At 37.6% G+C, this 26,556-nt stretch overlaps 1 protein-coding gene across 1 annotated transcript in view; it reads right to left on the bottom strand.

Annotated features, from left to right (window-relative positions):
* LOC126248532 (probable cytochrome P450 CYP44) overlaps positions 1-26,556 on the bottom strand; it is a 256,791-nt gene that overhangs the window by 35,498 nt on the left and 194,737 nt on the right. Inside the window, exons 8-9 of the mRNA XM_049949589.1 lie at positions 22,723-22,801; positions 1,706-1,865 (exon numbers count right to left, since the gene is read on the bottom strand). Of these exons, the coding sequence (XP_049805546.1) occupies positions 1,706-1,865; positions 22,723-22,801 (239 nt within the window). The remainder of the gene's footprint in view (positions 1-1,705; positions 1,866-22,722; positions 22,802-26,556) is intronic.

Below are 26,556 nucleotides of genomic sequence, written 5' to 3'. Positions count from 1 at the left end.
CTTCCATTGTGAGGAAACTGCAGGTACACTTCATGGACTGGCTCAAAGCCTCATCCTACCACTAGCTTCATCCATTCCTCAGTAGAAGCTCTCTCCTGATGCTGTGAGCCTAGCAACAAAAATGGTTCAAATGGCTCTGAGCACTATGGGACTCAACTGCTGAGGTCATTAGTCCCCTAGAACTTAGAACTAGTTAAACCTAACTAACCTAAGGACATCACAAACATCCATGCCCAAGGCAGGATTCGAACCTGCGACCGTAGCGGTCCTGCGGTTCCAGACTGCAGCGCCTTTAACCGCACGGCCACTTCGGCCGGCGAGCCTAGCAACTCCAGAAGAATGTGTATGTTGGGGAGTTTGGCTTCTCCACATTCCCAGTGTTATTTTTGAGAGAAAATTCTTCTACCATTTGAGGAGTGTATGCTGTATTGGTTACTTTGCAAAGAATAGAAGAATTTGATCTCAGTAACAACAATTTCACAATTGTTCAGCAGCCAAAGTTCCTAACATAACAATTTTCCCAGAGTTACTAATCTCTAAGAATCATGGGAGAACCTCTATAGAATTCAGAAGAAATGAGGGGAATCATTGGGCAGGTTTAAGTTCAGTGTGGATCCATGAAGTGTTTTCAGAAGAACGGTTTGTAGCACTGCACCTACGAAAGACCGGTATGTAGATTCAAGTCTTAATCTGACACACTTTTAACTTGACATGCACTATTAGTACTATGCAAAGAGCAGAATTTAATTTGCATATGGGTCACTTAAGTTTGGTGATCTGCCAAACTCTGAATAAGCCTTGTGATTTTATCACATTAGCTGTGTGTGTAGGAAAAATCACTAGTGCATTAATAGAGGAACTGGGCATCACTAGTGTATATTTTGGTAATGAAAGAAATGTTTGTCTCTGTAATTTGGGCACCAAGGGGGGGCAGGAAGTGATGGCATATAATTCCCGATCATCAGACTGTACACGAAAACATTAGGCTACACATTGAACTTCTTCACAGTATCTCTTTGGCTGTGAGCATATGAAACTATTGATGATGATCCACCTGTCAAGGATATTAAACACAGCAGTCAACTTGGTGCCATGTTTTGGTACTAGGTTAATACAAACTCGTCACAGTTGTCTAGACTAAATAGGTAGACAACTTTCACAAATCATAATAGAAAGATTCTGCCTTTAATGAAGGAAGAAATCCTTTCAAATTAGGCATCTGAAGAATCTCTTGCAGTCTCAACACAGAATTGCTGTCACAAACGCTGCATGACTATGTTGTAATCTCTGGCTGTTACACAAAATAGCATTCTCCAGCACTAGACCTTTAATATTTCTAGTGAAAAATATTTCCTGTTATCTTGGTAGAAATAGAATTTTTAGAATATACTTCCCTTAAATTACTGATTCCAACTGTTCAGTATTGCGCAATCCTTTCAATACTATTCACTTTCCACGACAGGTTTTCAAATATATAAAAGTTCCACCATCCATATATTTAGTACTCTCATATGCATTTGATTTCAGATTCTCATATGTTCATTATTATAAGAACTAAAATGGTTAGAAAGATCCATTTGTGGCAAACATCTGACAGGACACAGTACTGAAGTAATTATAAATTTTACAAAGTACCATGTCCATAATCTCAACTAATGAGCTGATTTTGGATAAACAGAATAGATTTTCAGAAAGAATACTTCACCTGCACAAGTTCTTGTACCATGTCCAAAAGGAGTCAGCAGGTAAGGATGATAATTTGTATTTTCATTTCCTCTTAGCCATCGATCTGGGAGATATATTCTTGCATCCTTAAAATACTTCTCAGACAGGAAATGTACATTTGGAGTAAGATCTACATGTGTCTGAAAAATCAAAGTATTAATCATAGACCATATCAAATAAAAAACTAAATCTAAACATTTGTGTTTGAATTACAGCGTATCACATTCTTCATTATCCTTGCTAAGTGTTTTAAACCGAGCAAGATAGACAGGTAAATATTTTCTTCTCATAAAAGAAGACAAGAATACTCTCTGAAAAACTATTTATCTAAGCTTCTTGTGCAAACCACTATTTCTTCATCTGGTGAAATGAACACACTAAGATCTCTACAGTCAACAACTATCCAGTTAGGTTTCTAAATACTTCATGTAAGTTTTCCCATAAAAATCTCAGCAAAACACTAGGACTCTCAGCTGAGTTGTCTGTGACGTTGTTGTATCCCTCTTGTTCAATAAATCTGAAGTTGCTCACAAAAAATGCATTGGAATCATTGGAAGGAAGATGATGTTCTTTCTGCAATATACTGTTGCCTAAATCTGTAGCCACTTAGTGGCAAGTGTCTTCTTGTAACAAATTATTTTTATATAGTATAAAGTGTTGTGTCTGTCAGAGCTTGTGTGTTTTTGTGGTTAGAACATACAGTGTATAGTAAAGGGTATTTCATGAACCATCAACCCCTACTCCAGTTGCAAATGGTACATGGGGTGTATTTAAACTGTCTGTGAGTCACCACATGAGCTCAAATGTTTCTCATTTTACCTTCATGGTCTTCTCGTGAGCTATACATAGCAGGAAGCAATATATAGGTTGACTCTTTTCAGGAATGCAAAACCTTAGGATTTTAAACTAAATCACACCGCAAAGCACAGAGCTCTCCTCAGTCACCCATCACTAGTGTTGGCTAAACTCTTGCATCTCTTTTGCTTTTACTAAACAAACCCATATTGTAAGATGCTGCTCTTCTTTGGCTCTTCTGTATTTCCTATATCAGTCCTACCTGATAAGGATCTCAGATTGTGGAGGAACTTAAGTATAGTCTCCAGAATGAGATTTTCACTCTGCAGTGGAGTGTGCGCTGATATGAAACTTCCTGACAGATTAAAACTGTGTGTCGGACCGAGACTTGAACTCGGACCTTTGCCTTTCACGGGCAAGTGCTCTACCAACTGAGCTATCCAAGATTGACTCACGACCTGTTCTCTTCTGGTTGGCAGAAGAGCTTCTGTGAAGTCTTGAAGGTAGGAGATGAGGTACTGACAGAACTGAAGCTGTGAGGACGGGTCGTGAGTCTTGCTTAGGTAGCTCAGTTGGTAGAGCACTTGCCCGCAAAAGGCAAAGGTCTGAGTTCGAGTCTTGGTCCGGCACACAGTTTTAATCTGTCAGTTAAGTATAGTCTGTCTGCAGACTGCAGAGTAAGCTGGCGAGTCCCTATTCTATCTACCCCACTATTCCACAATCAGCAACTACAGGTAGTTTCACAAGGTTGTTTCTGTGGAACGCCTTTTAAATCAGTTGTGATGCATTGCACATATATGGCCAGGGAGATTTTATTTTTTACTAATTGCATGAACAGCATACTGGAATTCATAACTAATATAACTAATGCAAGAAATGCATATGAGCATAATCTATGTAAATCAAGGCCTGCAGCACTATGCTGCTATAAGGGAAATTGATTCTTTGTCATCCTGCGTGGCAGCTGTAGTGTTCTTCTGGAAATGTTCATTTCCCACACCACAAGCAGTGATCACTCTCCAGTTTACAAACAGACTATATAAGTAAAATGAGGGTCTTGTAGATTACCTCCTTCATGGGTGGACTACACAAGTTGTGAATTCTTCTAATAAATCTCAGCATGGCATTTGTCTTTACTGTTATTAGTTTCCTGTGGCTGTTCCACTTTAAAGTTCTGTTGATAAACTCCCAGATATTTAATGGTTATGACTATGCTCAGTGATTGTTGAGCAATTGTGTAATCAAACAATAAAAGGACATTCCAGCTATTTATGTAAAATACATTACATTTATTAATGTTGAGGGATAACTGTCAGTCACCGCACCAAGCTTCAATCCTCTGCAGATCTTCCTGGATTTTGATACAATTTTCTAGTATTGTGTGTCTCAGTGTACAACAGCACCACTTGCAAACAAGCTCATGGAGATACTGATGTTATCCATTAGGTCATTTATACACATTTTGCAAAAAGAGCACCACATACAGCTGTATGATAATCTTTAATGAAATACAACTGGTTACATGAACTATAGCCACATCCTGAAGTGTATAACTAAACAGGAAACATCTGAATGACTATCCATTTGCTCCAGTGGACCCATGTCATAACATTACAATCACATAACCCTAATAATGACAGTTACCAAACATACTAATTACACTTTATGTCATTAGAGACACTGATGTAGGAAACAAGGGAGACCCAACCTTCACAAGTGAATCGGCATAACCCCAAGTGCAGATAGTCAATTAGAAAAGGAAACACATGGAATATATACTTAATCTTCCATAAAAGTGGGGTAGAAACTAATAACAATAATAATAATAATAATAATAATAAATATGGAATAGAGAGACCCTGGAAAATAGCCTGTACCAAACCAACAGTTTGCATACTTACAAACAGTGACAGGCCCTGTGAACAGCAACAGTATACCAGCCACACTGACCACCTAGCAAAGCACTGGTACTCAGAGCACTAGTGCTTGCATTACTGTGAGCACCTCTGGGATGAGCAGCAGATTAATGACATCATGCACACATATATGCAACGAGGAAAAGTTGGTGCCCTCCATTACAACCAAGCAATAAACATTAGCCACATCAGTATAAAACATTACCTATTTCATAATAAAGCAAACATCATCTCAGTTGCAAGAGCAAAGAAGGAAGCCCAGAAAAATATACACCTCACTCCCCACCCCCTCTCTTTTATCACTGTAGGTGCGATGACATCACGAACAAGATACCAATATGCATACAATGGGTGAAACAGAACAGAAACACAGGTGGAGCACAGGCCTAATGGAATCAAGCTCTTGCACATGATAAAAATTAGACAAGATATCTGTGATGTTGCAGCTCAATCTGGCTATTAAGTGTGTGATGCTGCATATTATTTCCCTCCCTTCTAACACAATGAGGGCCTGTCCATTTCCCTCCTTGTGCAAAATGTTTAAGTTACTGGACAAGCCACTTTCTGAATGGTCTTGCTAATGTAAATGAGTAATCAATGAGGACCCAGAATTGGTCAACTTTATTTATTTATTTATTTATTGTCCTCTGAATCAATACATGACATGCACATGGTGATGCACAAACATAAATTTGATGTTGGACATTGCGATAATTTGCTGGCATGAAGTAATATGCCAAAAGTTTACACAAACATGAGCTTACATACATGTTTTCTGAGAAGTTATGGACACACGAATTTATGGACGCACAAATTACGTACTCAGTTACACATTTGTATTTTAGTGCTATATTCCTCTAACACATATACACAACAGTACCTGGTTGGATATTCTTTCTGCACTTAATTTGCTTAGTAGCAAATGATATAGATGAAAGATTTTTGCACATACTTGCATTAATGTTTTACTCTTTATGAAATTCTTTGCTGCAATTTGTTTCATGTTTCTTTCCACCCATGTGGAGCAGAAATTCACTTGCACTGTAGAAACAATGATCAAGCAGGAATGATTTTAATTTTTTATTAAATACAGTCAGGGACATATTTTTTTTGTTTCTGATGGCAGGCTATTGTATATTTTAATGCCTTTGTTGAAGGGAGAATTTTTAAAGGCAGAGGTGTGCATCTCTTTAACATGGAGTTCCATTTTCTGTCTAGTACCATAGTCATGGACATTTACATTTTTATTAAATTTTGTAATACTACTTTTTACAAATTTGCATAGTTATAGTAGATACAGGGTGCCAAGGGGTAGGATGAGCAACTTTTGGAAGAGAGGTCTGCAGCTATCAGTCGGCTTTGCCTTGTTCATTATTCTTATAGCTCTCTTTTGAGTGAGGAACATGTTTGGGCTATGTGTAGAGTCTCGACAGAATATAATACCATACTGCATTACACTGTGGAATTGTGCATAGTAGGCTGTGTGAACAGTTTCCGGGCTTGTGCAGTATGCAAGGATTCGTAGGGCATAGCTCGGTTTAGCGTACTATTAGTTTTATTAATGTGTGTTTGCCATTTTAGATTATCCTGAATCCATAGGCCTAGAAATCTTGTTTCTGTATTTGGAGATTTTTGGTAACCGTGTAATTTCATATCAGGCATAATTTTATTTGATCTTAGGTGGAAGTTTAGGTAAGTGGTTTTCTTTGTGTTAACTATGAGCTTTTTTTTTTTCTCAAACCAATCACCAAGTTCATCTGTATTTCCATTTATGGCCTCTTGGAGTTCATGTTCACATTTTTGCTTGTTATGAGGATACTGGTATCATCTGTGAAGAGTGTACTGGTGCTGGCATTGATGTTTGATGGTAGGTCGTTTATGTACACAAGGAAGAGCACTGGTCCAAGTACTGAGCTGTGGGACACACCTTGTGTAATATTGCAATAGTCAGAGTAGTATGTTTCGATATGTACTTGGTTGTTATGTTGTATTGAAACTTTTTGTTTCCTATTTGTCAGGTATGAGCTGAACCAGTTTAGTGGGGTGCCTCTGAAGCCATGTGACTCCAGTTTGTTGAGAAGAATCTTGTGGTCTATGACATCAAACGCCTTGGACAGATCTAGGAAGAGCCCAACTGCTTTTTGTTTTTTGTCTAGAGCATCTAGGGTGCAGTGTAAATACTCATATATAGCAGTTGTCGTGGATTTGTTTTTTCTGAAACCGTGCTGGGCATCAGATAGTATCTGGTTCTTATCAAGAAAATTTATTAGTCTTTGGTGAACTAGTCTCTCCAAAAGTTTACTAAACACAGGTAACAGTGATATGGGTCTGTAATTTTCTGCATTGAGTTTTTCACCTTTCTTAAAAACTGGGATGACTTTAGCCACTTTCATGCATTTTGGAAATGTACCTGCCATCAATGATGAGTTGTACACATTTGAGTGTGGGAGAGCTATTTTGTTTATGCAGTTTTTGATGATAAAATCTGGGATGTCATCTATTCCAGATGAGAATTTATTCTTGAGGTACTTTGCACTTAGTACACTTTCTTCAGGAGTTGTTTCCCAGAAGAATATAGATTCTAAAGGAGTTGTTATTTTGTTTTGTCTGTTGGGTGTGGGTTTGTTGAAGCTTTGTAACAGATTTTTAACAATATTTTCACAGTAATTGTTGAAGATATTTGCAATTTCTTGTGGATTAGTAACTCTGGTGTTGTTGTGGATCAGGATAGTGTTTTCATGTTTATGTGGCTTTTGATTTGTTTCATTCCTTATAATGCTCCACACTGCCTTGGTTTTGTTTGAGGATGTTGCCACATAGTCGTCATTTGCTGTTTACTTTGCCAGTACTATGACTTTTTTTAAGGATTTTGACATATTGCTTGATGTATCTTTCTTGAGATGGGGTGGGGATGGCGTTGTTATTTTTTAAATACTTCAACAGATCTCTCTTCCTTCTGCAGGAAATCTTTATACCAGTTGTTATCCATGGCTTCTTATTGGGTTCTTTTGATGTGGTGCATTTGAGTTTAATGGGAAAGGCAATATTGAAGTTATATAGAAATGTGTTTAGAAATGATTCCATTTTGTTGTCTGTATCATCTGCTTCATATACTTTGTTCCATGTTTCTGCAGCTAAGGAATCATTGAAGATTTTCATGTATTCATTGCTGTAGTTTCTTACTTTAGTTGTGTATTTGTTGTTGCAGTCTAAGGGGAAAATATTTGGAAGGTATACAGCTTGGCCACAGTGATCACTATAGCCTGTGTCCAGAGGTCCGACTCTGTGGTAGGGACAGTTTACAAATATCTGGTCAAGTGTGGTTTTGGTGTTGTTTTTTGCACCTGTTTGGAATGTTACTGTGGGATTCAGATTGAATGAGTTAGTGAGATTCAGTAGGGATCCTTTCACACGCCCTGTAGACTGGAAATCAACATTGAAATCACCACATAAAATTAGTACCTTTTTGTTTTGGTGAAGTTTGTTTAGGAGTATTTCAAGGTTTTTTAGGAAGACACATACATTGCCTGTTGAAGAACGATAGATACATGTTATGATTATATTTGCTTCTAGAATTTCGATTTCAGCTGGCTCAAAATCATTTTCTTTATTTAAGTGGTCAAACTGGTCAAAACGTCTGTAGTTTACGGAATTTATTATAAATATGGCAGCACCTCCACCTTTCTGGCTTTTCCTGAAGTAGTGGGAAGCTAATGTGTAACCAGGTATGCTAGCTGAACTAATTTGGTCTGGTTTCAGCCAATGTTCTGTAATGCAAATGACATTTACATATTGTAGGTCTGTTGTGAATAGGAGTTCGATTTCTGCAAGCTTGTTTGTTATTGACTGTACATTTTGGTGGTATATGGCGAAGCTGTATGTATGTGGACACTGACGGCTCTTTTTTGTTGCCACTGCGGAGGTAGGGGGCTTGGCCCTAAAAAAATTTCTGGGTTTAACATCCTACCCTTGTTGGCGTAACCTGTATGGCTTACACTGATTTTGTCTTTGGGTGAAGGTTTTTTACAGTTATGTTTTGTTCCTTAAATCTAATAGGTATTATAGGACTGCTTTGCCCTTTCGTTTGCTCTACAGATTGTGATATTTGATTTGCAATTTCTCTTCTGCTAAGGTTGTTCTAGTGGAAGCCATGTCGTGTGTAGTGTTCTCTGCGAAATTTGCTAGCTTCAATTATGGTGACATTTGTGAATTTTGAACAGAGTTTATAGATTTGTGAGTTTGTGTTTGTTATGTCTCTGTTTACACGTGACCTGTTTGGAAGGTTGTGTCTAAATGGTACGTCAACTAGGAACACTTTCTTTGATGAAATGCATGGTAGTTTGTTTCTTAGTGTTTTTAGTAGATTCTGGCTGTTGTTGCAGGTGATGTCGTTTGTTCCTGCCACAATTACAACAATGTCAGAGGTGCAAGTTTTTGGAGAGTTTTGATCAATATTTTTTAGGACAACCCTTGCATTTGCTTGGGGATAGACGTAACCGAAACTTTGAATGTGATCACCTTCATTTGGAAGTTTCGATATATTGCGGGCTTGGTAGTCACCCAAGATGATTGCCTTAAACTTTTGTTCACTCGTTTTTGTTTTTCACAGAATTTCGTAGCCATTTCCACTTTGTTTTGGGTGTCATTGGTGGGTAAACATGGGTTTGAAAGTTGTGTTTGCGTCGTTTTCTGAGGTATGATTGTCTTACCTGATTTTAGACCTGGTTGCCCTTTACCTTTTGAGCTGCTGTTGCTACATAGGCCTACATCATTACTGGAGCGTTTAATTGTAGCACTAAAATCACATTGCTTATTTCCAATAGGCCTAACAAGCTTGTTATTTCCGGTATTCCCGGTCACACGAACACAATACACGAGTATTTTGTTGATCACTATCCATTGTAGCCATTTTCTTCTTTATTTCTTCATGTTCCAAGTGTGCTGCAGCCAGTTCTTCCCTTAAAGCATTGTTTTCCCCTTCCTGGGACGCCAACAGAACCACGAGATAGCTCACTGTTATGTACTTGGCAGACAGTTTCTCCTTCAGTATTTTGAGTTTGTTCAAGAGATCCTTGTGTTCAGAGCGTATTGCAGCTAGTTCTTCTTTTAATGCGGTAATTTCCTTTTCTTGAAGGGTTATGGAGAATTTTAAATTGTTTTCTGCTAAACGTTCGACACATGCACGGCATTGCCACTGGTCTCCATCGTTTATGAATTTCAGATTAATTTTGATGCACTTATCGTGATACCAGCGCATACATTCCATGCACAGAATGCCTCTTGCTACCCTTTTCGAGCATATGTTGCATACGAAATGGTCACATAATAACAAAACTGGGAGACGATCTTTTTCACTATCCTTCCATGGCGTCATATTTGTCATAATGTTCCCTAAGCCCATGACCAGGCTGCCTCACATATCATGTACGACAGTCATCCAACAGATACAGTACACCTGTGTCATAGTATTTTTAACAGATGGTCGGGTTTCTTCTCTATGCCTAACTCTTTCATTCATCTTCCCAAGAATGAAAAAGGCTGGTCTTATATCTTTTGCACTGAGCAGTTATCTCACTTTTTCAGAGATCCTACCAAAATACAAAACTCTGTGGTAACCACTGTACTCTTTTTTTCTGTTCCTCTATCCTCTGTAATGTAATCATCACACCTCTGCCACATACCAAACCCTGATTTTTTTCCCATAATACACCCTTTTTAATGTTATTTATCAAGTTCTTGATGTATCCATTAACATGGACTAAATGAAGGACAATTTCATACTCTCTATCAACGGCCTCCTTGGACTTGGGGATGGATAGGAAAGCCATAATCTTACATGCAAGAGGGTGGTTTGAGCTCTGATGGAGTACCAAACAAGTAGTGGATGATTTTATGAAAATATCAAATTCCACACTGGACCCCTGAAGGTAAATATACAAATCCAAATAAGGTAATCACCTTCCCTTACTATGTTGTGTGGTGAAGTGGACATTTACATGCAAACTATTTAATTCCCTAATGAAATCAAAGTAGTTCTCCTTCATACCTTTAGACGAAAATAATATATCATTAACATTCCTTTACCACATCTCAGTATTAACACGATGCACCTGTAATAAAGTCATGATGTCATGCTCGAATGTAGTCTACTAATATTTGCTAGGCAGTACAGCAAAGGATGTCCCATAGTCAGACCTTGCTTCCCAAAGTGCATATAATCACCAAATTTAAGATAATTATATCTAAGGACCATATCCAGAAGTTTAAGGGCATCACTAATCTCAACTGCTGGTCAGCCACTATAGGTTCTTAAATTGCCGGTAATAACATCCTGGACCACATTGATGATAATATTACTGAGCATAATTTTTTCTAGGCTGTGCTTTTGTGTCTGAGACTGTGTATGCTTTATTTTGTGATATGTAATGTTTTATGCTGTGGTTGTTATTGTTTATTGCTTGGATGTAATGGGTGAGCCCAACCTTTCCTAGTTGTGTATAAGTATATGGGATGTGGTTAATCTACTGCTCATCCCACCTTGCAGAGGCAGTCTCAATGACCCAAGTGCTATGCTCTGGGTACCAATGCTTTGCTGAATGCTCAGTATAGCTTTTTTGTTGTTGCTTTTCTTGGAGGCTGCCACTAGGATGTGATGGATAATCTGTAAGTATTCAAACTGCCACTTTGGTGTGGGCTATTGTCCAGGCTGCCTCTGTTCTGTATTTTTTATTGTTATTGGTTGGAGGTTCTACCTCACTTTTGTGGAGGATAAAGTAAACACCATTTGGCTCCTTTTCTAGCTGACTATCTGCATTTGGGAGTTATGTTGTTTTACCAGTGGAGGTTGGGTTCCCATCGTTCCTACATCGACGTCTTTAATGACTTAAAAGTATTGAATGTTTAACTGTTGTAAATATTAGGGTTTTGTGGCTGTAATGTTATGAAATGGGGTCCACTGGGCCAAATGGATAGTCATTCATGTGTTTTCTGTTAAGATATTCACCTGAGGATGTGGTTATAGGCCACAAAACCAGTTGCGTTTCATTACAGATATCAGACAGCTGCATGTGCTTTTCTTTTTGCAAGACATATTGCCACAACTGGGAATGCCTGTAGCACAGAGTTGTTTGTCATTTTTATATATTGTGAACTGTAATGGTTTTATACCATCCCCTTGGAGTATGCTCTAAGCTGTTGTTATGTCTTTTTTCTGCAGTGAGAAAGACATGCTGTGCTCTATTTGCTAGGAACACTTCAATCCAGCCACAAAGCTGGTCTGACATCCTTTATGCTTGTGCCTTATGCTTTAGGCAACAGTATGGAACCGTCCAAATGCCTTTTGGAAGTCAAGGAACAAGGCATCAACCTGGGCACCAGCATGTACTGGATGAACAGAGTGCACTAAATTTTGCAAGATTATTGTTTTCAGAGTCTATGTTGATCCCTGGGCAGGAGATGTTCAGTATCTATCTCTAGTACAATAATACATAAACATAAAACATAAAACTCTCCAACAGACTGACATCAGTAGCACAGTCCTACAAGTATGTTCATCTGTTCAACAATTTTCCTTGAAAATGAGAGTGACATGCACATTTTCCAATTGTTTGGAACATTTTGTTCTTCCAGTGACCTACAATAGAATGATGCTAGAAGAGCAACAAGTTATTTTGCAAACCATGTGCAGAATCATATAGGTATCTCATCAGGTCCAGTCATCTTCCCTCTGTTGAGCAAGTTTAGTTAAGTTTCTATTTCATTTATGTCAATATCTGTCAGTTTGATGCTTGTGTAATGATTGAGAGGAGGAACTGGAATATGATCTTGCACAGTGAAATAATTTTGGAAAGCAGGATATAGTAATTTGGCCTTCTCTATGTTATTCTCCATTTTTGTGCCAGTATGGTCACTGAGTGAATATATAGATGGATTTGATCAGATTACTACCTCAACATAAGACCAAAACCTTTTTCATCAAGATTCAAAACCAGAGTTTTACTTTTGAATTTGTTGACTGCTTTGCGCATGACTCTCCGCATACTCATTTCGTTTTCTTTGCGCTTCCATTTGATGACAAGGCTTTGACCATGTGTAAATCTATGGAGAATTTCTCTTTACTTTCGGATCCTCTTTCTAATAGGGCTTTGCTTGTGAGATACCCATCTAATGCACATTGTACAATACATTTGAATTTTGTCCATTTACACTAAACATTGACAGTCCCAGAGATAAGTGTCTGATGTTGACCGCTCAGTTTGAAATCTATTTCCTGTGACTCTCACTACGAAGAAATATTTTCCTAACTTTTCTAACATTCCTACTGATACCTACTGTCAGTGACATACTGAGCTCATGATCTCTGAGTGTCTGTTGTAATGCCTGCTGTCCAAATTTCAAGCTATGTGAAATGGAGGTGATTGTGTTGTCTACCCTGTGGTACCCTACACCATCATGCCACCTGCTGGGCCCATATGACATGACGAGTGTAATCTGGCAATGTTCATTCTCCTTGGACCCTCCACATGCAGATATATCCATTGTGATGCTGTATGCAGAACCGGAACTTGTCTGTAAAGATAATGTGGTGCCACTTCCGTGTCCACTGGTGTTGGGTGCACCACTGCTGGCCTGCCTCCCCTGCTGTCATGTGAGGAGAAACTACAACACTGATCATGGTGCTGACAATCTGTGATGCTCCATGTGTCATCGCACTATCTCTGTTGATACTTGTCTCACTGCAAATGAGCCCATTTCCCAGTTCGAAGTATGTGACGTCCCCATACAGTCCTGCAAGGCAGGGTCAACTATTTCTGTCCACTCGGGCACTGATCATGGAACTATTAAATGAAGTCTTGATGGGCTGTGATCCTCCCACTGTCAAATTCTGATATATGCCAGCAGATGTTTCTCCTACTTACACAAGGTATAACATAATATTCTTACAAACAATCAATATTCAAATGGCATTTCTGAATGAAAATTCCACTGTGTAATCTTTCTTTATACAGGAGAATCACCTAAAACTTGCACCGCAAATACTGCACAGATGGAAAGTGCTATTCATGTGCGGTTTTCACAGAATGGATTGAAAGTCAGGGGAATGTATTTTTAGCCAATAAACAGATTGTAATAATACTTAAAAAGTCAATATTTATGCAAACATACTCTTTTTAAATGGGTCAATGCCTATTGACATTAACAAACTAAAACTAGCGAAAATTAGAATGTCAGTGGTGTCTGTTGTGGTCTTTTATGAGATATTGTATTTTGAAAATTTTCCACACTAACACTTGTTTTCAACCTGTGTAGTTACTAGGTACAGTGCAGTTATGTTTGCTTACAGTGTGCTTGTGTGTTCCTCGAGTTCACTGCGACTTGCTAGTCAGTTAGTGTGTGACGGTCCAAGCAGTAGTTCATGAGTGGATGATGGGATTTGCAAAAAGAGACAACATGCTCATGGTGTATGGAAAGTGTAGGAAGAATGCAGTTTGGACTTCTACGGTGTATGCAACAAGATAGCCCAATAAATGCCAACCATCTCGGCAGTTATTTATCAACCTCTTCAACTAGTTATGTGAAGGTGGTAGTGTAACATCTAGACAATGTAACAGGAGGAATCAAGTGACAACAGAATCGGGGGAAATAAATGTTCTTGCCACAGTTGCAGTTGATCCACACGTTAGCTACCGCGCAATCACACAAAGAAGTGGTATTAGTCAGGCAAGAGTCCTACACATTCTGCATTGACATAGGTTCCATTCCTATCATATCTCTATCCATCTAGAGATGCATGGAAATAATTATGAGAATTGTGTTAACTTCTGTACGTGGACATTAAGACAGGATACTCCAGATGTTTCATGTATCTTGTTTAGTGATGAAGCCACATTTGCCAGTAATGGACAAGTAAACACCTGAAACATGCACCATTGGCATTGTCAGGTAGAATGTCACTATCCATGGAGTGTAAATGTGTTGTGTGGGATAGTGAACCATCAGCTCATAGGCTCATTTTTCATAGACAGAATGCTGAATGTACACAAGTATCATAACCTCCTAAGAGATCATCTTACATGGATGCTAGAAGATGTTCCTCTGCAGACCAAGAGGAATGTGTAGTACCAACATGATGGATGTCCAGCCTGTAGTGAACGAAGTACTTCAGCATGTCTTCAAGAATTGTTTTCAAATTGGATTGGATGCAGAAGACCTGTACCTTGGCCAGCCCATTCCCTGGATTTGATGCCTTTAAACATTTTCTGTGGGAAAATCTGGAAGACTGTTTACAAGGACATACCAACTACACCTGAGAAATTCAATGACATATTACTGCACCCTGCTTGGACATTTCTGCTGAAATGCTACCACATGGGCAGTAGTCATTCCATACCAGACAGGAAGTGTGTATTGCCACTGCCACTGGTCCTTCAGAACACAAACTGTGATCGTAAGTGTCGGTGCGGGAGCTTTTCAAAATATGGTATCTTGTAAATGACTCACACTAGAATCCTTTCAACAAACACCACTGACATTCTAATTTACCCTACTTTAAGTTTGTTAGTGTCAATAGGTATTGTTTCATTCAAAAAGTGTGTGTTTGAACAAAAATACACTTTTTAAGAATTATTACTACGTGTTTACTGGCTAACAATGTGAGCCCCTGCCTACTAATCCATTATGTGAAAAATGCACCTCAAAAGCACTTTCCATTTCTGCAATATTTTTTGCAGTGCAAGTTTTATGTGAGTCACCCTGTATAGAAAATGTAGAGATAATTACTTCCACCTACTCTGTGCAGTTGTGCTGGAAAGCTAGTCATTTGTGTCTGTAGCAAAATTGGTGTCAATTAGACATTTGTTTCATGACAACTCCATTGTGTTGCAATTTTAATGACCAGCAGTGTAATATTTTCCAGATCCATTTTGTGGGACACTCAAATTTTTGACCAATCCCAAAGGGCTTTACTTTTCCTGGTAATCTGCTACATTGACATCAGGTTTCATATCATTCATTAAAAAATGTATTGAAGCTCTGTGATAACTGTATAGGATCTCAAATGGTGTATATTCAAGTTTAATTTTAGAAACTTCATAGTCATACACATTAATACCCAATTCAGATTTAATGACAGACCACACTATTTTTGATTTATACTTGTAAACTGTTTTTTGTTTAACAGTACAGTATAATGTGAGTGGGAAGCATGAGAGGCCTAGCACTTTACAAAATAGTCTTCAGAGGAGGTATTTTAAGAATATATATAAAAGCAACAGATTGCAAATCACAAAGTATGCTAAATAAAGTTTCCATGTTTACATACAAACACTTCTTTACTTTTGCTTTCAGTATTAGGCAACAAAGCCTGCTGTGATACCATTTCAAACAATTATGGCCTTTTTCCTCCTTTGGAGCTATATATTTGTGATTTTTCTCTAACTGGTTCATTTCTAATCCTGTCCATCATCACAAAGTCTTCTAGTCTTCTGAAAAATCTCATTTCTTGTGCTTGTATTATACTTGTCAGTAAAGATACAACATTCTCTTCAATAAGTGAGAGTGGGGGCAGAATTTCATTGATGGATCTTTTCTGTGCTTTGTCTCCCAAATTTTTGGTAATTTTTCATACATGAAACTGGATTTATTTATTCTTCTTTTCTATGCCTTGGCTCTAGCCATAAGTTACTTTCCATCCCAGGTAAGTGAAATAATCTAATATTTATAATATACTATAATATCACTGTTAACTACAATCTTTGATGTCTTGGCTCTGGTCACACAAAGGTCATTACTCATCTTTTGTTGGAAGAAATATTCATGTTTTATTCTCTGCATGCTTTTCTTAGGATGTGAATAGTTAACTGAATATTGGTTTTATTATCATAAAATAAAACCAGATCACTGACAAACTGAACTGCGCTGAGCATAATGTTCCTGTCCAACTAAAATTGTTTTTAAAATTTATCTTCTCATTCTCTTAATGTGGCACATACATAAATGTTAAAAATGTTTGGTAAATACAACTTACTTGTCTTACTAGACTGTAAGTAAGTGTGTTTTCTCAAAAAACCACTATGCTGATCTGCAAAATGTGTTCAGCAAGTGTAATCAGGACAATCAAGCCACAATAATAGGGCATTTAAATGAAAGGGTAGGCAGACAAGATGGTGGCGATTGAGAAGTTTAGTGAATTTGTGCCTCCAGTTATTTTGAATTTTCAAATGTTATCCAGTATCAATAGCAAGAAGATGATCAACAAAAGTGCTTCGCAAAGTTTCAAGTCTAGTGCTACGCAAAAAACCTGCAGTGAAAAATCATCCAAATCAAAATGTAAGTGTGTAACATGTGAAGTCCATCCTGACAAAGCAAAACTAGTTGAAACTATTAATTTGTTGCAAGAAATTGTGCACAGATCCTTGGCAGAAAACAGAGTGTTAGCTGATAGACTCAAATGTCTTGAAAATGATCATGGAAAACTAAAAATCGCCGAGCAGGGCGTAAGTGAATTCGACAGAAATAAAGTGTACACAGTAACCGATGATTCCGTTGCCATTTCAAGTTTTCCAACACATTCTGGGTGTACCGGTAACGCTAACCATAGCGCAATCATTTCATCGTCTTTAGTAATAAATTCTCCTGCCGTACTTCTAAAAACGGTAGGCCTATCTACAAAAGATCAAATCGTGCACCATCTGAAAGAAAAGCCTGTTATTAAGCAAATGTGGAACCTACACAACAGAGTCCGTGTAAAATAAAGTGTGCAGATATCGTAAATAGTGTTTCTTCTTCAGTAATAGCTCAAAAAAACAAATTTGATATCCTACTACAAAACAATGGTCATTGTGAAAAACAAACTTCTGCTGCATACAATAAATTCGCTCCCAAGACCGCAAAGTTAACACAGGTTCATAGTTATCAAAAAAGGTTACCGAATGTGCAAAAACAGAATATATCTACACAGCAAAAACACGTTTCAAAACCTTCTAGCCTCAAAACTGTGATAAACAAAAAAATTTGTGTGCTTGGTGACAGTCATGGACGTGGAATTTCAGCACTATTGAAAGATAAATGTAATTTAATGGTAACAGGTTTTGTGAAGCCAGGAGCGCAGTTTTGTGAGGTAAATAAACTAACAAACTCTACTGATGTATCTCACTTAAGTAATTGTGATTTTGTTGTGCTTCTAGGTGGTTCAAACGATATATATAGGAATGAAACAAAAGGGTTTGAAAAAGAAATGAAGGAATGCTTAAACAACCTATTACATACAAATGTACTCGTTGTTAACATTCCTCATCGTTATGATTGGCCTTCCTGGTCCTGTGTCAACCAAGAAATTTGCATTGCAAACAAACTGATATCAGAAATATGTTCTACATTTCATAACGTAGAGATGATTGATACATACAATTTAGGAAGAAGATTTCATACAGCTCATGGACTACATTTAAATATGTTAGGAAAAGACCGAATAGTAGAAAAACTCCTAAATCATATCCTGAAGAAATCAGCCCCAAGTACCAAGATTGCCAAACAACCACAAATTACAAAATGGTTTAGGCCAAAAACAGAAGCTTTGATGGAAGCAGAACTGTGTCAACCACTCAAAACCACCTCTGCTACTGAAAATTGCGTGCAAGAAGCTACACACAAAAATAAAATCTCGGCCAATTTTTTAGGGTAAGTGCTGTGTCAGAAATACCTTTAGAAAAGAAATTAATTAAACCCTTAACTGAAAAGTCACAAAGTCCATCATTTCTTGTATTACACCATAATGTCCAGTCATTCAGAAATAAGATTCAAATGCTGGAAGTGTTACTTCAGTCTCAAATAAATCCAGATGTAATATGTATTACCGAACACTGGCTGTCTAAAGTAGAAATTCAGTCAACCTCTATTCCAAGGTACTCATTAACAAGCTTCTATTGTAGGAATTTCTCCACACATGGCGGTACTGCTATATTTGTAAAGGACCAGATAAAATTCAGTGAGGTAGGCCTAAATGAACAGATTGCATTATCTGAAGATAAGGAATTTGAGCTTTCTATGGTTAAGCTGCCTGAACTAAACTATATAATTATAAATGTATACAGAGCACCAAGTAGTAATATTCCAAATTTTATGACCAAATTAGAAGTTCTGCTGAATAGTGTCAGCTCATTAAATATGAGAATAATACTTTGTGGCGATTTTAACATTGATTTATCAAAAAACAGTAATGGTAAACTTGATTTGTTAAACATGACCAAATCCTTTAATATGATCCCCACAATACACTCTCCAACAAGATCAACAGAGCATACTGATTCAATAATTGATCAAATCTTCATAACTGATACTGGTTACAAATTCACTGGCGAAGTACTGAGCATGGGATACAGTGACCATGATGCTCAGCTACTGAGCATTGACATGGAAAATAGTAAAATCAGCCCCAAAAAAGTATTTCAAAGAAGAAACTTTTCAGATGGCAATATTAGGATTTTTAACTTCCTATTAGCTAAGGAAAATTGGGACAGTGTTTACATGCAAACAACTGTTGATAATATGTTCTTAAGCTTCCATAACACCTTCCTTTATTACTTTAATACAACATTTCCTTTTGAAACAAAAACTTCAAGCAATCAAAATAGAAAGTCGTGGGTAACAAAAGGAATCAAAATTTCTAGTGAGAGAAACAGAGTTCTCCAATATTGATCCAAAAAATACATATTCACTGAAGAATTTTCTGACTATTATAAAGCCTACAAAAAAAAAACTTATCTTAGAGTGATTAGACAGGCAAAACTTTTATGGAATGACAATTTCATAAGAAACTCTTCAAACAAAATGAAAGCTATGTGGAAAGTTATTAAAAAAAGAAACTTGTAGTTCAACACCTAAAAAGGAAAACATTTCTCTAACACTTAATGACTCTAAGGTCACAGCTCCATACACAGTTGTAAACAAGTTCAATGAATATTTCACCTCACTAGCAGAAGATCTCATTCGGGCAAACTGCAAGGTATCGTTCTTAAATTCCACCAATACGTCAAACAGCACTAATGCTACAATGTTTGTTTATGAAACAAACCCTGATGAACTTATGAACATAATAAAATTGTTACGCAATAAAATCTCTAGTGGCTATGATGAAGTACGTTACCTCAGATTAAAGGTGTGTGCTCCCCATATAGTAAAGCCATTATCAACCATCTACAATCAATCATTAAAAACTGGCATTTTTCCAGATGCTCTCAAAATAGCTAAAGTCTCACCATTACTAAAGAAAGGTTCCCCTGATTTAGTATCCAATTATAGACCATTATCCATATTAAGCATCTTTTCAAAAATCCTGGAAAAACTTTTTTATGACAGGCTTATAAATTTCATAAAAAACCATGCACCAATCAGCATTCAACAACATGGTTTTAGTAAATCTTTATCCACCCAGACATCAATTTTTGAACTGTTGGACCACATACTGAAATCAATTGACCAACATAATATAGCTGCAGGTATCTTCTTAGATCTCTCTAAAGCCTTTGACGTACTAGATCATAAAATACTGCTTGCTAAATTGGAAAGAAGAGGAATAAGAGGTGTGGCTCACAACTGGCTATGCTCTTACCTACAAAACTGCAGACAGAAGGTATCACTTCAATACGATATTAATGTACAGAATAAAATTAAATAACACAGTTTTCCTCTCGGAGGAAAGAACAATAAGATATGGTGTTCCCCAGGGTTCTGTTCTAGGGTCATTACTATTCCTCATTTACATAGATGATCTTGTTGAACGTATGAGCCCACAAAAAACTATCCTGTTTGCTGATGATACAAGCATAGTGTTGACTGGATCTAGCCCTGAATCCCTTCAGACAATATCTGATAACTCTATGGAAAAACTTTCTGAGTGGTTTAACAAAAATGGCCTAATTGTTAATAGTGGGAAAACTGTATGTATCAACTTCCATCTAATTCCCACATCCAGTCAAAAAACTATCCAAGTAAAGTTAAATAATGATAAAATTGAAAATGTAAATGCAACAAAATTTTTGGGTCTATGGGTCCAACAAAATTTAAAATGGGACACACATATAAACAACTTATCAAAGAAACTCTCATCATTGTGCTATGGACTAAGAATACTAAAATCTACTACATGTAAATCCACACTAATGCAAGCATACCATGCACAGTTCCACTCATTGCTCCACTATGGAATCATCTTTTGGGGAAATTCAACTCACAGCACAAATATATTTAAACTACAAAAAAGAGCACTGAGGATAATCTGTGGCCTCAAAAAGCTGGAATCCTGTAAATGTCAATTTATAAAACTTAATGTTCTAAGCATCCCATCCCTATTCATTCAAGAAACAATCCTATTCACCAGGGAATACCTCTCAAGAACAGGCAAATTAATCCAAAACAATGATATACACGCTCATTATACCAGAGGGCAATCTAATATCCATCAAATTTTTTCAAGGACATCATCATACCAAAAATATATAACTCATCTGGGTGTCGTATTACACAATAAAATTCCAGAACAAATAAAAACTGCTCCAGATCCAATATTTAAAAATAAACTAAAGGCATTTCTGACAAAGCACTGTTTCTATTCAGTACAAGAATTCCTGGAAATGAAAAATTATAAAGTTCCTTTGTAAAATACTGTGATTAGAGTAAAACATTCTGTAGGCAAAATAATAACCTAATTTCTACTATACACAACTATGTTTCAGTTTCACTTCCCAAAATTTTTCAACTCGCTTTTGAATGTACAAGTACACATTCTATTAGTATTAAAACTTAATTGTCTGTGAAATCTCAGTGTTAGTTTCATGTTTAATGTAGTTTTTAAATGACATTGTCCTTCTGTTGTGTTTCCAGTTGACATTTTCACTATTCTGTAATCTCAGTGATTATTTGTGTAAATTTAAAGTAGCACTACATTGCCTACATGTTTCTTAGTTCCCCATGTAAATTGTTTGTATTCTCTGTATGTGAAGTTACTATATTCATCAATGAACAATTTTGTGTACATTTTTTAAATGGCAGTCCATTGCCTATTTTTTTTTTCTCCAAACTACATATTTGTTAAGAAAAATGACTTGTCCTATATCATGTGTACTTTGTACAATATGTAATCCACAGTATAAATAAATAAATACAAATACCATTACACCAAATTTCCTTGTACCTGACAGAGAAATAACATGTAAGAAGAAGGGAAACATACTTATAAACTCTGTAACATTCAATAAATTAAAACTTACAAATACACAAGTATACTTGGGCAAATAGGAGTTACACCTCAATGACAGAATATCTGGTGACTAACAACAAACTAGATGAACAAGGAAGAGATAGCACTATCTAAAGAAGGAACAATACAGTATCAAGTAACTTGATACTGTATCTCTTGAAGAGATATATTTGTTAGGTGAAAACAGATGAGAAACATTCCTAAAAAAGTACAAATAAAAAAGTGTATAAAGATGTCTGCTTAATGATGGCAGTATGAGAAATATGTACTAAAACTGAATTAACGAGTTGTGACTGACTCATAAAAGGGATAATAACAATGAAGAGTGGAAGTAAAGACCAAAATGTAGCAAATGAGGCCCAAGGGGAAAAAACAGATTCCTTGTTAACATTATTTCAATGACACATCTGGCAAAAAACGAGAATATTACAAACAGCAAAGAAACAGCACCAAATCTATATGGTACTGAATGCAGCACACCAAAAATACTAAAAATGATTTATTCATGTTATTGAGGACACTGTACTTCAATAATAAAAACTTTAAATTCATTAAAAATTAAAGTTTTAAATTTGAACAATAGAGATAAAGTATGAATCAACACAGCAAAGAAAGTAGAATGGGAAAAAAACACACTACAAATATTCCTGGGAAAAATAAGGAAAAAATCTATTAATGTAACCATTTGAAAGTTTATTTAAGAGTTGTGTATGTTATCTCAATCAATCATCTGCTGAGAAAAGAAAATTTAAGATAATTGAAGCAATTAGGTATAGACAAATTTCAGCCACAAACCAGGATATAACTCATCTGGGTGTCGTATTACACAATAAAATTCCAGAAAAAATAAAAACTGTTCCAGATCCAAGAGACACATCTGGCAAAAAACGAGAATATTACAAACAGCAAAGAAACGGCACCAAATCTATATGGTACTGAATGCAGCACACCAAAAATACTAAAAATGATTTATTCATGTTATTGAGGACACTGTACTTCAATAATAAAAACTTTAAACTGATATCTACTTACACCTTTTGGGACATGATAACCAGACAGAATGAGATCCTTCTGAATTATTCTTGATACCTCAGTTCCAATTGGATAAAATCTAGAAATAATTCCAAAAGACAAACAGAAATTAGTATTAACAAGCAACACTAGCAAGTACTTGTTATAATAACATACAAAACAGTACAAAGTAAAAAAAAACAATGCAATATTTATGAGAAAAATGCTAGGTGATAGAGGTAATTGTTGAAGTTTAAGAGTTCACTATTCCAGGAACTATGGGAGACACTGCACCTGCAGGCATCACTGATTTAGTATCAGGGTATCTGGCACACTGCAGTCATTGCACATAGTCAATGACGCAACATATACTGGTAAACTGTGAAGGATGAACAATGGCATGCCAACTGTAGTGCTCCAATATGCTGTTAACTGATTTGACCTACTTGTGTGATGCGTGCTACTAGTGTATGGCTGTACACAGGTAGCCAAGTAACAAAGGAACTTTATTAGTCTTCTGAATAACTACAGTAACAGTTTCTTACAAGGTACAATCCATATAATTTATGCTAGCATAGTCACTGATATTGCCTGGTCTGTCCTAACAGGGCACTCTGGCCATCCAGTGGAAGAATACCAGGCAAGTGAGGTAGTATCACGTGACTCGGGGATGCGAAATAGTGCCGACAATAGCAGCACTACAAATGGCAAGCACAGCACCATATACAGTAAGCATAGCGCCACTGATACAGTGGCAACTGGAGGCGTGATCTTCCACAGTTGTGTTGCTGGCTTACTTGAAGGGTAGCAACACACAGTATACTGCTGTGTGGCTGGTGGATGGGCCATAGAAGACAGATTTCTGCTTAATGATGGCAATATGAGAAATATGTACCAAAACTGAATCAACAATGAGTTGTTTCATACAGAGCAGCTGGTGGAACCATCTTCCTGGGTGGTCAGTGACTGTGATGTAGGTGACCACCAAGGGTACTGCATTCCCTCTTCCCCAAGGGAGAGGCAGTGGGGACATCAAGGAGGAGTGCCGTCGGCAGTGGAGACTCGGACCCAAAAGCGAGGACTGGAGGCTGGCAGGACTGAGGTGGCTGCGAAGAAAGAGCAGTCCACTTGGCTGAGAATAGGGAAGAGTGAATGTGGAAATAAGATATGTGCATGGCTGTCAGTGAGAAAGGTCAACTGGGCTACCAAAGGTGGCACGATCTGCTGTGGCTGGGCCATACGGCAAAACTTCCAGGACCGCAGAACAGGAGTACATGGGAAATCTGACGGTGTGCCACAGAGGGTGTCCAGACAAGGAAAGGCAGGCTTTCTGCACAGATGAAGGGGGCCCCTAAGGTCACAGGATACAATCATGACCAAAGATGTTCAGGGGTGGTGACCGGACCGAGATGACTCACAGTGGAGTCTGGCAGATGGCACGACACGTGCTCAGAAGTCACCTGTTGGAGAAGAGAGCAAGAGTGTGAGGTGAATGTGACTCCCACTCAGTAAAGAAGAGGCCCAGGAGAGGATGGAGGGCCGGGCCCCAAGGGTGTGGGTCAAGTGTAGAGGATAGGTGGAAAGGAAAGAGCAACTGAGGGCAACCCGTTAACAAGGGAAAAGCCATGGCCAGTGGAATGGAAGAGAGTGAAGTGACAGAGAGGGAGAGTTCATGGTGTCAACAGGTGCCAAGGACACAGAAAGCAAAGGAAAGTGCCTGATAGAGAGGGGCATGAGGCAGGCCAGTGGAACAAGGGCCAGCAGCATGAGACATGGTGGGTCGTGGGCCGCAATGTGAAGGATGTCACCAACTGGTGAAATGAGAATGTTGCAGAAAAGTTTTACCCTCATTGCCAACTGATGTATCATCCATGTGTGATTCATGCCACTAATTAATGGATGTGCCCAAATAGCTAAAGATCAATGGAACTTATCTCAGTATTCTGAACAAATACAGTAACAGTTTCTTAGAAAATGTGAGCCATACTGTGTATGCTGAAATAGTCAGTGACACTACCTAGTTTGCCCTAATATTGTACCACTGACCTAGCCAGGAAATGTTCATACATGGATGTCATCCATGGTTGACGCACTTGTGATGACTCAGCAACTTGGATGTGACATGTAAGTCAGTAGGCCCTGACTGGACAGCCGCAGTATGCCTGTGATAAAGCCCAGAGTGTACTGTGTGCTCAGTGAATGGAACTTTGACTGGGGGAGTACTTGGCCAGGGTAGCCTAAAAGTCCAGAGAACAGTTAACTCCCCACGTTAACTCAATAGCTGACAGACATTATCCTATAAAGCCATCTCGCAGAAGAATACAAAGAAATTGTGGTGGTGACACATGACTCATGGAGGCAAGATAGTGCCAACAGTAGCAGTGCCATATACAGAGGGCGTAGCACCACCTGGTACCTTGGCAACTGGAGGTATGATCTTCTGCTGTTGTGTTGCTGGCACACTGCTGAGTGGTTGGTGCTGTAGTCTAGGTGGCAGTTGAAGGTACTCTGTTAACAACCACAATGAAATGCCATTACAGATCACTGTTGATACAGCTGAGATATCTGTCATTCCATTTTGACAATGCCTTTGTGGTCTACTACTGTGTTGATTTCTAGTATGATTCTCTCTGCACCATAATCCTACACATCCATCTGTGTAGAAGTAGTACTTCCAATATAGGTTGCAATTTCATCAAACATCAAACCATATTCAAAGACAATCATATTGCCTTCCTAATGTCAATGAGTATAGTAGTCTCTCAGCCAAACAATATACTATGCCTCATGTTCCTCTATAACCATTTAAATATGCAGGATATTTTCGTACAAGAAACAGTTCTGGTCAAAATTAGAAAGAAGTTATGCTACAATAGCCATTTGTCCATTAATACACAGGCAGTACACATTCTTCAGCTATCCTTCTCAAAGAATCATGAACTTCTGCAAACACAGCTGGCTGCCTGCAGAGTTGATCACATGAAAGGGTCACATGCTCCTGTAATGTGTGCAGATTGTCAGTGGGTGTAAACCTTTCATCAGTAACATTATCAGATGCCAAGTTCGTTTTGTTTGCCGATGATACAAACATCGCAATAAATAGCAAATCAAGTGTAGTTTTAGAAAGATTGGCTAATAAAATATATGTGGACATTAATCACTGGTTCCTAGCCAATTCTTTGTCACTAAACTTTGAAAAAACACACTACATGCAGTTCAGAACTTGTAAGGGGTGTCCCACAAGTATATGCCTAACATACAATGACAAGCAGATAGAACAAGTGGACAGTGTTAAATTCTTAGGATTAGAGCTTGATAATAAATTCAACTGGGAGAAGCACACCTCAGAACTGCTGAAGTGTCTTAACAAATCTCTATTTGCAATGCAAATTGTGTCAGACATAGCGGATACAAAAATGAAAAAGCTGGCATACTATGCTTACTTTCATTCCATAATGTCATATGGGATTATTTTTTGGGGTAATTCATCAAGCCAAGCTAAAGTTTTCCAGGCACAAAAATGTGCAGTAAGAGATATATGTGGTGTGAACTCAAGAACATCCTGCAGAAGCCTGTTTATGGAACTAGGGATACTAACTACTGCTTCCCAAAATATTTATTCCTTAATGAAATTTTTCATTAAAAATATATCACTTTTTCAAACCAACAGCTCAATTCATGGCATCAATACTAGAAATAAGAATAATCTTCACAAAGATTTAAAGTCACTTACTCTTGTACAAAAAGGTGTGCATTATTCAGGAACGCACATTTTCAATAACTTGCCAGCAGACATAAAAAGCTTAACAACAAATGAAATTCACTTTAAAAGAAGCCTAAAGGATTTATTGGTGG

Source organism: Schistocerca nitens, chromosome 3 (assembly GCF_023898315.1).
Source record: "Schistocerca nitens isolate TAMUIC-IGC-003100 chromosome 3, iqSchNite1.1, whole genome shotgun sequence".
NCBI classification, from domain to species: domain Eukaryota; kingdom Metazoa; phylum Arthropoda; class Insecta; order Orthoptera; family Acrididae; genus Schistocerca; species Schistocerca nitens.
The sequence above is the reverse complement of the archived record's forward strand: the minus strand, read 5'-3'. Positions and strand labels throughout refer to the sequence as shown.